Source organism: Hemiscyllium ocellatum, chromosome 1 (assembly GCF_020745735.1).
Source record: "Hemiscyllium ocellatum isolate sHemOce1 chromosome 1, sHemOce1.pat.X.cur, whole genome shotgun sequence".
In the NCBI taxonomy this organism is placed as follows: domain Eukaryota; kingdom Metazoa; phylum Chordata; class Chondrichthyes; order Orectolobiformes; family Hemiscylliidae; genus Hemiscyllium; species Hemiscyllium ocellatum.
The window spans coordinates 154246939-154265388 of NC_083401.1; the positions used below are offsets into that span (position 1 = coordinate 154246939).

At 39.9% G+C, this 18450-nt stretch overlaps 1 protein-coding gene across 4 annotated transcripts in view; it reads left to right on the top strand.

The window, feature by feature from the left end:
- acox3 (acyl-CoA oxidase 3, pristanoyl) overlaps positions 1-18450 on the top strand; it is a 183058-nt gene that overhangs the window by 22043 nt on the left and 142565 nt on the right. For all 4 annotated transcript variants that reach the window (XM_060826927.1, XM_060826936.1, XM_060826943.1 and 1 more), the window contains 3 exons: positions 1538-1612; positions 12521-12610; positions 16677-16820. In XM_060826927.1, coding sequence (XP_060682910.1) covers positions 1538-1612; positions 12521-12610; positions 16677-16820 — 309 coding nt within the window. The remainder of the gene's footprint in view (positions 1-1537; positions 1613-12520; positions 12611-16676; positions 16821-18450) is intronic.

The window sequence follows — 18450 nt, forward strand, 5'->3', positions numbered from 1 at the left end:
CTTTTTAATCAACATTCTCTGTGATTGTTTTCCTTTATTGAGCAATTCAACATCCAACAGTTACAAGCCCTGAGCATTGCAATCTTGGTGCCAGTTCAGGTGTAGTTTTCTTTGGTCAGTAACTAAGTTGCATTAGTATCAAAGAGTCGTACTGTGCAGAAACAGACCATTTGATCTAACTTGCCCATGTCAAACAGATATCCTAAATTAATTTAGTCTCATTGGCCAGCATTTGGTCCATATCCCTCTAAACCCTTCTTATTCATGTACCTATCCAGATGCTCTTTAGATATTGTAATTGTACCAGCCTCCACCACTTCCTCCATATATGCACCACCCTCTGCGTGAAAAAGTTGCCTCTCAGGTCCCTTTTAAATCTTTCCCCTCTCACCTTAAACTATGCCTTCTGGGTTTAGACTTGCCTACCCTGGGGAAAAGACCTTGACTATTCATCCTGTCCAATGCCCTCATGATTTTATCAACCTCTGTAAGGTCACCCCTCATCCTCTGATGCGCCAATAATCAATAAGACAATAATCAATAAGACAACCTACTGATTCCAAATATCAATCTAAGAAACCTCTGAATTGCCGTCATTGCACTTGGTCTTCGAAATGTGATCTCACCAAGGCCTATATGACCAAAATGTAAGATCCCTATTTTTATATTCAATTTCTCTTATAAAGAAGGAGAGCATCCCATTCACCTTCTTGATTATGTGCTGTACCTACACTTAATTCACTGCAGAATTCCTAGACTCTACCCTTGTCCTACTCTTGTCGCCGCTTTATATATATAGCTGGTACAATTCTATTTCTTGTAAATGGTAACCCCAAAGAGGTTGATAGTGAGAAATTCAGAGATAATAATCACAATGAATGTCAACATGAGACTGTTAGATTCTCTCATTGGAGATAATCATTGCCAACATCTCTGTGGTACGAATGTAACCTGTCACATCTCAGTGCTGAAAGTATCAACGCTGAATGTAATTCAGGTCTTGCAGCATATGGGCATAAACTGGTTCAGTTTTGAATGGTGCTAAGCATTGTACAATCATTGTAAAAGTCAATAGTCCTGATCTCATGATGGAGGGACATGTTCGATGAAGCAGCTGAAGATGTTTGGACTAATGCAAACTGTAGCACCCCTGTAATGATGTCCGGGGACTGAGGTAAATGTCCTGTGATTAAAGTGAACCACTGATCATGTTCCGAGAGCAACCCAAATTTCCTTTGGCCAATGGTCTATTTTTGAAATAGTGTCAGTTCTGTACATAAATATTGTTCCTGAATAGAGACTGTTGCAAAATAAGTTGATGGCTATGTGAAAAATACATTGATAAGGGGGAGTAGCTAAAAGTACTATCAACTTAAATTTTTGTCTATGTTAATCAGGATAGTTTTATGTTTGGATACTTTGAAGCTATATCATTACATTTCTATCCATAAACTAGAAAAAAAGTGAATATTTAATTTAGTCTGATGAGTGAAATCTTCATTAATTAGAATTTGACCTGTATTGGCTTCCATTTCAGATGTTTGGAGGGACGCTTTTAAATTCTGGATCCAGTAGACATCATCAGTTTGTAGAGAAGATAATAAATATGGAGGTAAGTTTTTTGACCATTCATACAATTCAGTAATTTCAGATCTCTTTCTTTAAGATGCACAGTAAAAAAGGAACATTGTACGTAAAGTTCTATTGATCACAGTTTTGAATATGTTTAATAATTTGATGATACATAACTTTCTGGAGTGGGGCATACATCATAGGAGCTAAAGTAGACTGTTTAGCCCCTTGGGCTTGCTCTATCATTCAGTACGATCATGGCTGTGATGTTTGTATTTTGAAATACACATTCCATTCTACTCTGCTAACTCTTGATTCTCCAACTTAACAAAAATATGGATGTAGGTTTGCTCAGTGAGCTGGAAGGTTCGTTTTCAGACAATTCATCACCATACTAGGTAACATTATCAGTGAGTCACCAGATGAAGCACTGGTGGCATGGCCCGCTTTTTATTTGTGCTTGGGTTTCCTTGGGTTGGTGATGTAATTTCCTGTGGTGATGTTATTTCCTGTTCTTTTTCTCAGTGGGCAGTAAATGGGATCTAAGTCAATGCATTTGTTGATAGAGTTCTGGTTGGAATGCCATTCTTCAAGGAATTCTTGTCCATGTCTCTGTTGGCTTGTCCTAAGTTGATGTGTTGCCTCAGTCTAGGTGGTGTCCTTCCTCATCTGTATGTAAGGATACTAGTGAAAGTGTATCCTGTCTTCTTGTGGCTAGTTGATGTTCATGTATCCTGTGGCTAATTTTCTGCCTGTTTGTCCAATGTAGTGTTTATGACAGTTCTTGCAAGGTATTTTGTAAATGACATTAGTTTTGCTTGTTGTCTGTATAGGGTCTTTCAAGTTCATTAGCTGCTGTTTTAGCGTGTTGGTGGGTTTGTGGGCTACCATGATGCCAAGGGGTCTGAGTAGTCTGACAGTCGTTTCCGAGATGTGTTTGATGTAGAGGAGAGTGGCTAGGGTTTCTGGACATGTTTTGTCTGCTGCTTGGGGGTTGTTGCTGAGAAATTGGCTGACTGTGTTCATTGGATACCTCTGCTTTTTGAACGCAATATATCGCTGGTTTTCCTCTGCTCTTTGTAGTTCCTCTGTGCTGCAGTGTGTGGTGGCTCATTGAAATAATGTTCTAATGCAGCTTCGTTTGTGGGTGTTGGGATGATTGCTTGTGTAGTTCAGTATTTGGTCAGCATGTGTTGTTTTCCTGGACATGCTAGTTTGAAATTCCCCATTGCCTGCTGGCTCGACTGCAACATCTAAGAATGGTAGTTAGTTGTTTTCCTCCTCTTTAATAAATTTTATGCCGATAAGGGTATTATTGATGGTCTTGATGGTTTCCTCTAATTTGTTTAGTTTAGTGATGACAAAGGTGTCATCCACGTAGCGGACCTAAAGTTTGACTCCTTGTTCCTCAAACATTAGCCTAAGTCCTGGATCATGAGTCCAGTGACATTATCACAGTGCCATTGCCTCCCCACCTAAATTGCTCTTTCACAAAACTACAAATAATTGGTTGAAAATGATTTCACTTTGTCAAAGTAATGCTGACTTTTCCTGATTACTTTGAGTTTTTTTTTCTAAGAATCTTTTTAATGGTTGTTTCTGACATTTTCACCTTTTCCATGACAGATGTAAGGCTAACTGGCTTACAAGTTACTGTTTTACATTCCTCCTTTCTGGAATAGAGGATTTAGATTCATTGTCTTTCCCTGATAGAACCTTTTCTGATTATGGAGAATTTTGGAAAATTAACTCCAATGCATCTTCAACCTCATTAGTCACCACTTTTTAGACCCTAAGATGAAGTCCACCTGGACCAGGAGACTTGTCAGGCTATAATCTTTCAGTTTGCTTACTACCACTTCCCTCCTGATTGTAATTTCACGAAGTTCACTAAATGGTCTTTTTCTCATCTCAATCCTGGATGTCTGACCTCTTATTGAGTCTGTACCCCCTCCCTTGTCTTGGACTTTCTGACCATGGGAAACAATCTTTATCTATTAACATTGTCAAGCCCTCTCAGAAGCTTGTACACCTGAATAAGAGCATCTGGAGATTTAAGGGCCATTCCACTCCATCACTGCTCTCCAAGAATGAATGTTTTGCACCTCTGTTAGGCAAGTCTATATCCTTCTTTAGGTAGGAAAACAAAAACTCTACACATTTCTTTGTGATATAACCAAAGCCCCATATAAAATCCAATATATAATGTTCTAATTCCCTTGCAATAAAGGCTACCAAATGATTTGTGGTTATAATTGCATGCACTGCATGCATTTTCTTTTGTAGATATTTTTATTGAAATTTAACATTTTTGCAAATTTACAAAAAATAAACAAAACTCTCAAATACAAACATTGATGTACAATTAAATCATATATACAATAGTCATAATTTAACAAAGAAAAGAGAAAGAAAGAAAACAAAAAAAGAAAAAAAAAGAAACGAAAAAAGAAAGAAAAAAAAACCTCAACTTTCTACTAATCTAACCTATAACTAACCAGAGTGTATACCTAAGTCTCTTACATGCTCGGAATGTATAAACATCAAATATAATAAAACCCGTATTCGCGCAGGATTCCTCTCCCAAGGGGCCCCCGAGCAGCCTGGTCTGAATTCTTCACTAAATAAAAGCCCTTGTTAGGATAGCCGAAATATCTGCATTTATATAATTCAAAAAGGGCTGCCATATTTTATAAAATAATTCAGTCTTTCGGTGCACCATATTTGTGAGGAAGTCAAGGGGGATATATTCCATAATTAATCTGTGCCAATTTGAAAGTCCAGGGGGGCCCTCAGCCACCCAGTTCACCAAAATATTTTTCCTTGCACAGAAAGAGAGAATAGAAAATAGTCTCTTCCCATGCATATCCAGAGATGAGAGGTTCGAAAAGCCCAAAAGGAGAGATACAGGGTCCACCCTAATTTCCGTTCCTAAAATTTCTGTCAGGGTATTTGCCACTTTAGTCCAGTATCTGCGGATTTTCTGACAAGTCCACAAACAATGTACAAGAGTACCCACCTCTATTTTGCATTTAGGACACATTGGAGATGCTCCTGCCTTAAATTTTGCCAGTCGAGCCGGAGCTATATGGGCCCTATGAAGTATCTTTAGTTGGATAGCCTGAGTTCTGTTACAGATAGCAATTCTTCTAGCATTTTCCCAAATGTCATTCCACATATCCTCAGAGATTTCTAGCCCCAAGTCCTGCTCCCATGTTTTAAGCAGGTCATCCATGTCTCCTGAGACTCCATCATGTAGCAAATGGTATATAGTACTAACGGAGGATGCCCCCGCTGGTCGTAAGACATTACGTTCTCTGTCTGATTTATAAAGACTATCTATTAATGTAGTCTTCCTCTGTATATAATCTCGAACTTGGAAGTATCGAAAGAGATCCCCATTAGGTATTCCGAATTTCAGACGCAGCTGCTCAAAGGACATCAGGATCCCATCTTTAAATAGGTCCCCTAAGCATGAGATGCCCCTGGATCTCCAGAGTTTAAAGGTGGCATCTGTAATCCCCGGTTGGAATCCCCATGCGCCTACTATTGGTGCATGGGGGGATGTTTTATGTGAGTTACCCTCATTTTGCCGCATTATATTCCAGGCCTTAATTGTGTTTAATATTATGGGATTTTTACAGTGGTCTGTAATGATTTTCCTCTTATCTGAAAATAAAAGGTTAATAAGTGGGTATTTTACTTGGGAGGCTTCGATATCCAGCCAAATTGATTGTGGATCAGATGAAATCCAATCAGCTATGTAACTTAGTAGGGAGCTTAACTGATATTTCCTAAAGTCTGGGAAGTCCAGTCCTCCCCTTGCCTGTGGAAGCTGTAGCTTCTTCAGCTTAATAAGGGGCCGTCTATGGTTCCAAATAAAGGAGCCCAACCAGCCATATAATTTACGTAGGGCTAGCCTTGGCAGCATCAGCGGGAGCATTCTCATAGGATATAAGAGACGGGGCAGAACATTCATTTTAATTAATGCTATTCTCCCTAGCCAGGAAATCAAAAGGTCTCTCCATCGCTGGAGGTCCTGCCTTATCCTTTCCATTAATTGTACAAAATTAGCCCTATACAGCTGATCAAATACTGGCGTGATAAAAATACCTAAATATAAGAAGCCCTCCAGGGACCAACGGAAGGGAAAAGGGGATCCGTCCATTAAGTGGGGTATCATAGCCAGACCATCCATTGGCATGGCTTCCAATTTTGAAAAATTAATTCTATAGCCTGAGAATGCACTAAATGTATTAATAACTTGAATTAGACGAGGCACTGACATTAAAGGATTACTGAGGAATAAGAGAACGTCATCTGCATAGAGGGTAATTTTGTGTTTACCTGTACCAATCCTCGGGGCCGTTATATTAGGATCAGTCCGGATGGCTTCTGCTAATGGTTCGATTATCAGTGTAAACAACAATGGTGAGAGAGGACATCCTTGACGGCAGCCCCTACCCACACTGAAGCCATCCGATCTTAACCCATTAGTAATAACAGCTGCTTTGGGGTTATTATACAATGTTGAAACCCATTTGGTAAACACCTGTCCAACGCCAAACCTTTCCAATGTGTAAAATAAATATGACCATTCAACCCTATCAAATGCCTTTTCCGCATCCAATGAAATTACTACTCCTGGTATCTTTCCCTGATGACAGGCTTGGATCATATTCAAGACCCTTCTGATATTATTGGATGATCTGCGGCCCTTAATAAATCCCATCTGGTCCTCCTTTATAATATATGGCAGTACCCTTTCTAGTCTTAGTGCTAACATTTTTGAGAGAATTTTAAAGTCTACATTTAGTAAGGATATTGGTCTGTAAGATGCACAATCTTCTGGGTCTTTTCCTTTTTTGAGGATAAGAGAAATATTTGCTTCTTTCAGCGTGGGCGGGAGACAGACCTGACTATGCGCAAAATTATACATATCCATAAGTGGGTCAACCAATATTCCTGTAAATTCTTTATAGAATTCAGCTTGAAAACCATCCGGGCCCAGTGCTTTTCCGCTCTGAAGTTGCCTAATTGCCTCAAGTATTTCTTGGACTGTTAAAGGGGTATTTAGGGCCGACACCTGTTCCGGAGTCAGGCCCGGGAAGGTCAAATTTTTAAAAAATGACTGCATCCTCCTAATCCTATCTTCACAATCCTGCGATCTATATAGTTCAGAATAAAATTCTTTAAAGGTCGCATTGATCTTTTTATGATCATGAGTCAGGGTACCTGTACTTTCCTTGATGGTTGGAATAGTTTGAGGGGCTTTCTTTTTCTTTGCAAGAAATGCTAAGTATCTACCCGGTTTGTCGCCATATTCATATAATCTTTGTTTCGCAAATAATATTTCCCTTTTAGCCGTTTGAGTAAGCGTGGTGTTTAAAGCTGTCCTAAGACCTGTAATCCTCTGCAATTTTGTGATAGAAGGTCTATCAGCGTATGCTGTTTCGGCTGCTTTTAGGCGAGCTTCGAGCAGACGCTGTTGCTCTCCCTTCATTTTCCTCTGGGTCGCTGAATAGGAGATGATCAAACCTCGTGCATAAGCTTTTATGGTCTCCCACATCATTGACGGATTGCTAGCCGTACCAGTATTAATTTCTAAAAAGGTTTTAAGTTCTTGGGAGAAGTACTTTAAAAATTTGCTATCTTTTATCAGGAAGGGGTCCATACGCCAATGCCGAGCAGATGTCCCATTGTTCTTTACCTTAGTTTCCATGTATACAGCGGCATGGTCAGAGATTGCTATAGTACCTATTTTACAGGTTGCTATAGAGTTTAGAAAAATCGATGGGGCAAAAAACATATCAATTCTTGTGTGACATTTATGTGGATTAGAGTAGAAAGAAAAATCTCTACCCTGTGGATGGAGACATCTCCATACATCTACCAATCCTAATTCTTTATTCAGGTCCGCCAGTTGTCTAGATCTGGGAGATACTCCAGCGGCACTCTTGGGAATCCTGTCTATTTCCAGATCCATAATACAATTAAAGTCTCCCCCTATAATTGTATGACGGGCACCAAAGGCCATCAGTTTTGAAAAAGCTTCCGTTATGAATTTAAAGGGGTGTGCCGGGGGGCAGTATACATTTAAGATCCCATATTCCTCTCCATTTATGAGGGCTTTAATCAAAATATATCGTCCAGATTCGTCTTTTATCTGATTTAGAATTTTCAAAGGGAAGTTCTTCCGGACAAGGATAACGACTCCCCTGCTTTTTGAATTAAAAGAGGAAAAAAAGGCCTGATCAAATCCGCCCTGTCGTAATTTTAAGTGTTCTTTATCCGACAGGTGTGTCTCCTGTAGGAGAGCTATATCAACTCTCTCCTTCTTAAGATTTGATAATATTTTCTTCCTTTTAACTGGCGAATTACTCCCCCTGACATTCCAGGTGCACCACTTAACCAACTGTTCAGCCATAATCATCTGGACAGATCCGAGACCCCTCGGTAGGGGAAACCCTATTTAGAACATTCCGAGCATGGAGCATACAAGATTTACAAAAGTAAAGATTCTCTGATACACTCAAAACAATATAACAAAAAACTCTTTCTAAGTATAAAAAATATAAAACATTACGAATTGGAGATTTTCTCCCTTGTTCCCAGGGAGCGTCACTTCCTCTCCCACAGTCCATCTTACCCTCTTCCAACCAGTGCCCACCCTTGACCCAGGTGTTCCTCAATAAAATGAGGAGAATTCAAATATAATATAAAGCTAGAGTTAACAGTGAACACCCCACCCCCACCCACACCCACATCTAAATATATTTGGGAATATTAATACCATATATAACTATAAGATTACAATCTCAACATGTAATACTTAAATATAATACCACAAAATAACAGGGGAAAGAAAAACAACCCCGCTCCTAAAAACAGAAGTAAAATAGAATAAGGTAACCACCTCTCCCCATCAACATTAACCAAACGCCCCAACATATATATATATACATACACACATAGGGGGAAAGATAAGAAAAGATGAAGGGATGTAAACCAAAATAATGGGAAAGGCAGACCAGCGTCCACAATCTCTTACAGTTTATTTAAGAGAGTCCAAGAATTCCTTAGCCTTCTCCAGTGATCCGAAGTTATATATGGATCCTTCGTGGCTAAGGCGTAGCGTCGCTGGATATCGTAAGGAGTACTGGATATTTAAGTCCCTTAAACGCTTCTTCGCCTCATCGAATGCCTTCCTCTTTCGGACCAAAGCTGGGGAGAAGTCCTGGAACAGCATGATCCTGGATCCTTTGTGGGTCATAGCTTGGGGATCTTTTCCCAGATTTCTTGAGGCTTCCAGGAGCATCTGCCTCTCCCTATAGCTCTGCAGCTGAAACAGGAGTGGGCGCTGGGTTGAGCCGGGCCCACGTACTGTGACCCGGTAGGCCCATTCTACCCTTACCCGGCCTGATCCATTATGCAGATTTAAAAGTTGTGGCAGCCAATGCTCTAAGAATGCTGTTAGCTGACCTCCCTCTTCCTGTTCCGGCAGGCCCAACAACCGAATATTTTTTTCTACGACATCGATTTTCGAGGTCATCAATGTGGTTTTCTAGGTTCTGGACTCGATTCTCGAGAAAACGGATGTGGTCGGCTGTTGATTTTATCCCAGTCTCTGAGGCTGCGGCCTTCGACTCCACCTCTCTGACTCGGCACTCCAATTCCTGAATGTCTCTGCCCTGCTTCTGCAGCTCGGCTGATAGCGCTTCTCTGCTCTGCCGAGACTCATCGATAAAAGCATCAATCTTCGCCTCCCACCTGGCAAACATCTCCTCAAAGCTCATCTTCATTGGTAAATCTCCTGAAGTAGCTGAAGACACCTTTGTTGCAGATGAAGAGGGAGAGGGTGGGGGAGGGGTCCCTGCTTTCTTAGAGCCGCCTGTTCCCTTCCCTTTACTCATTTTCCAGCTAGTATTAGACTATTTAAATGTACTAATAGGTAACTATTTAAGGTTAACAACTATTATAAATGGTTTAGTGAGTGTGGTGGGGGTGGATAGCCCACTTTTCCCAAGTTTTGGGTAGAGCACTGTGGACCCAGTCTTGCTGGGTTGCCGCCATCTTGGATCCCCCCACTGCATGCATTTTAACCATCTATGATGTATCTACAAGAACAGCCAAATCTCTCTGAATACCAACATTTATCAATTTCTTACTTTTTCAAGAAATACCAAAACTCATTCTACTGTCTTCTTTCCCAATTACTTAGCTGGTCTCTTGAATTGAATTGAATTTATTGTCATATGTACTGAGGTACAGAGAAAAGCTTTGTCTTGCGAGCAATACAGGCAGATGACAGAGTTAAATAGCATAGTTAAGTAAATATTAGGTAAACAGTGACAAAACAAAAACACAGGTACAGGCGAATGCTGTTGGTGAGTATATTCAGTATTCTAACAACAGTAGGGTAGAAAGTATTTCGAAACCGGCTGGTGTGTGTACCTTCGCCCTGATGGTTGTAGAAAAGCATTGTCAGGGTGGGATGGATCTTTGAGAATGCTGGCAGCCTTTCCTTGACAGCGGGCCTGGTAGATGGATTCCATAGATGGGAGGTTGACCTTTGTGATTGTCCGGGCCGAGTTCACCACTCACTATAACCATCTCCGATCTTGAATGGTACAGTTGTCATACCAGGCAGTGTAAAATCCAGACAGAATGCTCTCAATGGTGCACCTACAAACGTTGGCAAGGGTATTTGCCATCATGCCAAATATTTTCAGCTGTCTGAGGAAGAAGAGACATTGTGGGCCTTTGTAACCAGTGCGTCCACATGAAGAGTCCAAGAAAACTTGTTGATGACCACTCTCAGGAACTTGACACTCTTCACTCGTTTCACGTCTCTGCTGTTAATGTTTAGGGGAGCATGAGTAACATCCTGCCAGAAGTAGATAATGAGCTCCTTGGTTTTGCCGCCGTTGAGAGCTAGGTTGTTCTCAGTGCACCACTTTTCCAGGTCTTCCACCTCCCATCTGTAGTCTGTTTCATAGCCATCTGAGATTTGACCGACTATGGTGGTGTCATCAACGAACTTGCAAATAGCATTAGTCTGGTATTTGGCGATGCAGTCATGAGTATGCAGCAAGTACAGTAGAGGGCTGAGTACACACCCCTGGGGTTCCAGTGTTGAGTGTGAGTGAGGATGAAATATTGTCCCCAATCTTCACTGATTGTGGCCTGTGGGTCAGGAAACTGAGGATCCAGTTGCCGAGAATGGGGCTTAGTCCGAGATCCCGAAGTTTAGTAATCAGTCTCGAGGGGATAATAGTATTGAAGGCTGAATTGTAGTCAATGAGTAGGGTTCTTATGTAACTTTTCTTGGTGTCAAGGTGTTCTAGGGAGGAGTGAAGGGCAAGTGATGTGGCATCTAACATGGATCTGTTGGTCCAGGCACGCAAATTGGAGTGGGTCCAGAGTGGGGAAGCTGGAGTTGATTAATGCCATGACCAGCTTTTCAAAGCACTTCATGACCGCCAAAGTCAGGGCCACTGGGCGGTAGTCATTGGGACAAGTTGTATGAGCCTTCTTAGGCACAGGGATGATGTTGGCCCTCTTGAAACAGGCAGGGACAGTGGCCTGCTGCAGGGAGAAGTTGAAGATGTCTGAGAAGACCTCTGCAATTGATCTGCGCATGCTCTGAGTGCACGACCTGATACCCCATCTGGTCCCATTGCTTTCCTTGGATTCACATGAAGGAAAACTGCTCTGATGCAGTGATTGTTGGGTTAGGATCATCTGGACTTCTCAGAATAGGTGTTGTCTCTCGGCCGAAATTCTGTTTAAAGCGAGCATAGGCGTTGAGGTGATCTGGGAGGGATGTGTCATTGTCTGCTATCTTACACTGTCTATTTTTAGAACATGTGATGTCATTCAGTCCTTGCCATCGTCGCCGGGTGTCTGTCTGGGTCTGTAGTTTCAATCAGTATTTTGATCAGTTCTTGGCGGTCTTAATGGCTCTGAGAAGGTCATACTTGGATTCCTTATATTTGAGTGGGTCTCCTGATCTGAAGGCCTCATGCCTGGTTTTTAGCTGGTTCTGTATGTCCTGATTCATCCAGGGTTTCCTGTTAGGGAACATCCGGATTGACTTCCTCGGTATGCAGTCCTCCACGCACTTGCTGATAAAGTCTGTGATGGTGGTGATGTACTCGTCCAAGGTACCTGTTGACTGTTTGAACACGGCCCATTCAGCCGATTCCAGAGAGCGCTGGAGTTGATCCTCTGCCTCCTCTGACCAGTACCGGACCTGTATCCGCGAGGGGTCTCCTGCTTGAGCTTTTGCCTATAAGCCAGGAGAAGAAATATGGCATTGTGGTCGGAGTTCCTGAAATGATGGCGAGGGATGGAGTGATAGGCATCTTTCACAGTGGTGTAGCAGTCAGTGGTCCTCCCCTCTACAGTCTTTGTGTCCTCTTTTCAGCTTAAGTTTTCATCTAAAGTAAAAGTAGAAAGTGCTGGAAATACCAATCTGGTTGGAGAACATCTATGGAGAGAGAAATTATTTAGATTTCAGTTTTTGCCTGATCTACTTAGTGTTTCCAGCATTTTCTGTTTTTATTTCAGATTTCCAACATTTGTGGCATTTCATTTCCATTTTATTTTCCCACATATTGGCACACAGGTCCAACGTTTCCAAAACAACCATAAACAAATTATGCTAATATTACAGGAAACCCTAAATTTTTGATGTTGTGTACTACTAATATCAACAAATGTGGAATGCAAATTGGTTTGCTGACAGTGGACAATATACTTGTCTCTCATGGCAATGTGTGACAACTTGAGAGAGTTTTTAGAGTTGCGCTGTGATTATACTGATTTCCCCGTCATTTTTTCTCCTCTCATATTACACTTACTCATTTATTTTCTGTTATTTTGAATTTTCTTTTGTACATTCTTTCAAAAATGTTTCACAAGCTTTATTTATTTATTAATTTAGATCTTTGGATGTTTTGCTTTGACTGAGTTAAGCCATGGCAGCAATGCTAGAGCTATGAGAACAACAGCAAAGTATGATCCAGAAACGCAGGTTTGTATCATGCATTCAGAATTAACCACCCTGTAGTTTACTGCATGCTTAGAATATTTTGCTTTCATTTCTTGACTTCTGATTTTGAAATCTCTTTAATTGGAAGCAGAAATCATATTTTAATGTTCTACAATTATTTTCAATAATAGCTTAATTTATTCCAAGTAGTTAGCATAATTCCTAAGTAACTCACTGTAATTGTAGGATATTTTTACTTTAAAAGGAAACATGTTGCATAGTTAATGCACGGTAGGCTAGTCTGCTGCTAAAATGAAGCTGTATGTAATTTTGTCTATCCCTTGTAAATCAGAAAAATATTTTTTGTGTCATCTTTAGGGTTGATTAGCGGTTAATCTTAAACTGATACTTAGATTAAATCAAAAGGTCAGATTAAATGTATGACTGCTGAAGTCAAGTATATTTTCTTCATGGTAAATTTCTCTGTACATTGGAAGATACTAGCTTTCTTTGTATTATACTTTTAAATGTATCAAATTAAAGTTTTTAACGAAGTTGCTTATGAAGAATGATGAATAGGTCTCAAGACATTTATTTCACTATGTATTAGGATTGCCAAATATAACACATTAGCCTGCAGTTTTGTGAAATTGAAGACTGTTTATTTGGGCCCTTCAGGTAGCAAGCAGTTGCAAATATAATTTGAATTTGAATTTTAATTTTGCAGGGGAAAAAATCCGTAAACCTCCTTTGGTCTTTATTTGCACTTCCCTGTACCCATCATCATGCATTGGTGGTGCATCAACCTTTCCTTACCTCCAGGCAATGGCCAGGAATTACTTTGTGACTGACCCTGTCCCATCACCTCACACCATTAGCAAAGTTGTTGTCAGAATCAGGATCAGCCAACTGGGTTCAATCTGCAGTAAGTCAGGTCTTCAGTAATTCAGTTATGCATACTGAAAAGTTTTGCTTCCAATGTCAGAATTAGTTGTTTATTGCAATGCACATGATGCATTTACGGTGGTTAATTGAAAAGGATTTTTACAACTATATGATAGTCTTCAACTACTGTGGCAACACTAACACCCATATGAAGTAAGTCTGGCGGAAACATTCTCCAGTTTGAATTCTCTTCCGTCCTTTCCTGTTTGAAGCCTTCCAGTCCCGAAGTGGATGGGTTGAAACTTATAATTGATTATAGAACATAGAAAAGTTCAGCACAGAACAGGCTCTTTGGCCCATGATGTTGTGCCGAGACTTAATCTTAATGTAAAATAGAGTAATTTAACCTACGCACCCCTCAACTCACTGCTATCAATGTGCATGTCCAACAGTTGCTTAAATGTCCCCAATGACTCTGCTTCCACCAGCACAGCTGGCAACGCATTCCATGCATTCACAACTCTCTGCATAAAGAACTTACCTCTGATGTCTCCTTTATACCTTCCTTCTAATACCTTCAAACTGTGACTTCCCGTACCAGTCAATCTCGCCCTGTGGAAAAGTCTCTGGCTATTGACTCTATCTATTCCTCTCATTATTTTGTACACCTCCCTTTCTCCTTCTCTCTAGAGAGAAAAGTCCGAGCTTATTCAACCTTTCTTCATAAGGCAAGCCCTCCAAGTCCAGGCAGCATCCTGGTAAACCTTCTTTGCACCCTCTCCAAAGCCTCTGTATCTTTCCTATAGGAGGGCCACCAGAACTGGACACAATATTCCAAGTGTGGTCTCACCAGGGACTTGTAGAGCTGCAGCAAAACCTCGCAGTTCTTAAACTCGATCCCCCTGTTAATGAAAGCCAAAACACCATGTCCTTTCTAAACAACCCTATACACTTGAGTGGCAACTTTGAGGGATCTATGAACTTGCACACCCAGATCCCTCTACAATGCCAAGAATCCTGTCTTTAATCCTATATTCAGCATTTGAGTTCGACCTTCCAAAATGCATCACTTCGCATTTATCCAGTTTGTACTCCATCTGCCATTTCTCAGCCCAGCTCTGCATCCTGTCTGTGTCGCACTGCAGCCTGCAGTAGCCCTCTATACTATTGACGACACCTCCAACCTTTGTGTCATCTGTAAATTTACTAATCCACCCCTCAACCTCCTCATTCAAGTCATTTATGAAAATTACAAAGAGCAGAGGCCCAAGAACAGAGCCCTGCAGGACACCACTCAACACTGACCTCCAGGCAGAATACTTTCCAACTACACCACTCTCTGCCTTCTGTCAGCCAGCCAATTCTGAATCCAGATAGCCAAATCTCCCTGTATCTCATACTTCCTGACTTTATGAATGAGCCTACCGTATATAGCTATGTACAGCTGGTTGCTGGGGTATCAATGAGGGTGTGCCACGATGAGTTGGGAAAACTCCCCATGATTAGATTAGACTAGATTAGATTAGATTACTTACAGTGTGGAAACAGGCCCTTCGGCCCAACAAGTCCACACCGACCCGCCGAAGCGCAACCCACTCATTAACTTAAGATCTACTTAAGAAAGTGCTAAGTCACCAATCACTGACTATTAATAACAATAACAGCTGAGATTGAGAACTCTTAATTTGAAATAACAATTGCAAATCAACCCTGCATCAAAACACATAAATAATCAACAATGTAGAACCTCTGATAATTATTTTTCTCTGACTCCTGTTTTGTGCTCTGAATCTTCCTAATTCAAAAAGTCATGAATCATGCTTGTGCTCCAATACTATTTCAAAGCACTTCCGTCCAAATTGTACAGTATAGTCTTTTTTTAAATTGGCATGTACATTATGGCATAATTGTACTATCTTATTAAAAATATAAAAATACTCAACTAAGCTAATTTCAATAACATTTGCAAACAATGAGGAAATGTTACATGACCAATCATCCAGGATTATTTTTAACCAAAGACAATGTTACATCTCTCTCCCTCTTGGCCTCTATTTCTAAAAAAGTGATATATACAAAGAGTTGTCATTAACAGTAATAAATTTGATTAGAATTTATATGACTGGTTTCCACAACATTTCCTCTTGAGTTCATCACTGTTTGTGATGTTCACCAATGAAAAAATAAAGCAAAAATGAAATGTGAATTGGTCTTTTAGATTTTGTATGTGTCCTATATAATTTGAAGTACAGTACAATCTGAACCAAGAAATCTGTCAAGCTCTTTTCATTATTGAATATTAAAATTAAGTTATTCAGTGACCTTGTTTTATAGATGATTATTTGGAAGATGTGCATTATTTGTCAACTCTTATAATTTATTTCATAATTAATTGTTTATGTTTTATGAGTTTTAATTTTGCCCACCTTGCTAAAGTATTTTTTTCATAAGTATATGGGTCTATTGCATCTTATTCATCTTGTTCTTGAGTTCTCTACCTGAAATCGGACCTACAGTGCCACAATTTCCAACACAGGAGGGCATGGAGGCAGATTCAGAATCCATCCTAGCCAGGATGGGCATCCAACCAACTGAGTCAAATGGCTCCCAAGGAGTCCAAGGTGTTGTAGTAACATACACATTTTACATACATAGTAACCTGGAGGTCAGCCTTCAACAAATTAAAGTGAGTGTTTGACACAAAAAGACTTCCACAGCCAAGAGAGATCCTCATGTATCGAGCAGTTGTTGTCAGGATACACCTATTATTTGTTTGCTCATTATTGCACTACTTTAGTTCAATTTGCAAAAGCTCAGAGTCGATGCCATTAGTTCATATCAAAAACAAGGATGAATTCAAACCTGAATCATGGGAGACACTACTGCATGTTTTTTCTTTACTAACCCATTGAATAACCATGAACCACAACTTTATTTTCTATGTCATAACTTCGGACTCAAGCCCTGGGCTCTAATTAGTCCTAACTTCGATCTGTACATGAGTTAAAATGCACTTTTACCCTTGACTACCCATGCAGTACCATGAGAGATCAACTAGCTAGTATTAATAGTAAAATGATAACTGCTTAATGTTTGAATGCTATTCATTTGAAATTATACTGATATACTGAAATTATCCATGTAATTTCTAATACATGTTTATCTGAAAATCAGTAGTAACTTTCACGGTGTTCCTGTGGTTCTTAATTTTCTGGAATATTAGGAATTTATCATCAATTCTCCAGACTTTGAAGCAGCTAAATTCTGGATTGGGAACATGGGGAAAACCGCCACACATGCTGTTGTATTTGCACAACTCGAAACTCCCGATGGAGTCTGTCATGGTCTTCATTCTTTTGTTGTTCAAGTAAGGCAATTTCTTTTCTCATTACCACTGAATTAATCATTTGCTTTTATATATAATTTAATAACAACATTTCTTAAACATGGTGCAGATTCTGTTTAAAGTAAACGGGTAAATCCTAATCCCTGACTACAGAGATGCTGACAAAATCATTTTCTACACAACTATCCTTTAATTTTATTTATATTTTAGGGAATTGAGAATTTATAAATGGGCTGCAAACAATATAGGAAAAAATGGGACATTTTCAGGTTGTCTAGTTTGGTGCCTCAAATACTAGGCATCAGCGTCAGCTGTTTACAATCAATATTAATGGCTTAAGATGGCAGACCCTCTTGTGGCACAGTGGTACTGTCCTACCCCTGAACTCAGAGGCTTTTAATCAAGTCACACCTGCTCCACAACTGTGTAATAACATCTCTGAACACATTGATCAGAGGTTATCTAAATGATAGCTCTGAGTATAATGTATCTGTAGTGATTGTAACAAGGTCAGCCAGGTGAACCTCATAAAATATGAATTCCCTGATTGGAGCTGTTAATCTGGTCCAATTAGGGAGCCCAGGCTAACAGATCTGACTGGAGTGTCAGATATCCTGTCACTCAGCTGGCTCTGAGGGAGTATCAAGGACTTTCCCAGTGGACATAAAGGGTGAATACCAGCCTCTCTAGAGTTATTTCAGTATCAATGTTTGCTCATGGTACAAAATTAATTGGGGAAATTGAGATTGAGTCATTCAGTATGTTCAAGGCTGAGATGGACAAATATAAATCAGTAAGAGAATCAAGGGTTGTTATAAGAGGCACAGAAGTAGATTTGAGGATTATCAGATCAGCCATGATCTCATTGAATGGCAGAGCATACTCATTGGGCCAAATGGCCTACTTCTGCTTTTGTCTTATGATGTTATGTGTTGAGGAGGTATATCAGCAGCTGAATAGTGGGCAAGAAAATAGTGTACAAGATGACAAATTGTGAATGTATCCACTTTGTTAGAATTTTTAATATGTATATGTTTATTGAAAAAATAGTTTTTTGATATTACAACAAATATAAAACAGTACAATTCAAAACAGTACAAAGCAAGAACCAAACAGCACTCATGTACAAATATATAAATATGTATTTAAAAAACCAACTAACTACTTAACTAAATAAAGAAGAACTAGCTAATAAATAATAATACGGCTCAGCAAGACAAAACACTCGCTCCCAAATATCAAGACCATTAATTTTCACATATTAATACATTCGCAGTTCCCCCTCTCTGGATATTAGACTCATATAGCCATAATGATTGTGTTTTACAAAAGCCCTTATTAGTGTGGCAGACAAATCTGTGTCCAGGTAGTCCAGAAAAGGCTGCCATGTCTTATAAAAATTCTCAGTTTTATGGTGTACCATACTTGTAACAAAATCCAAGGGGATATGCTTCATAACATGCCAGCCCGACAAGCCTGGAGGATTTTCAGAAACCCAACCTAAAAAATATTCTTGTTTGCGCAGAAAGTGAGAATGTTGAAAAGTTATTTTGCATGCACATCTATAGGGAATACATTGGGCAGGCCTAGAAGAAGAGAAGTTGGGTCCCTCTCCACCCTTGTCCCAAAAATCCTATCAATTGTACCTGCC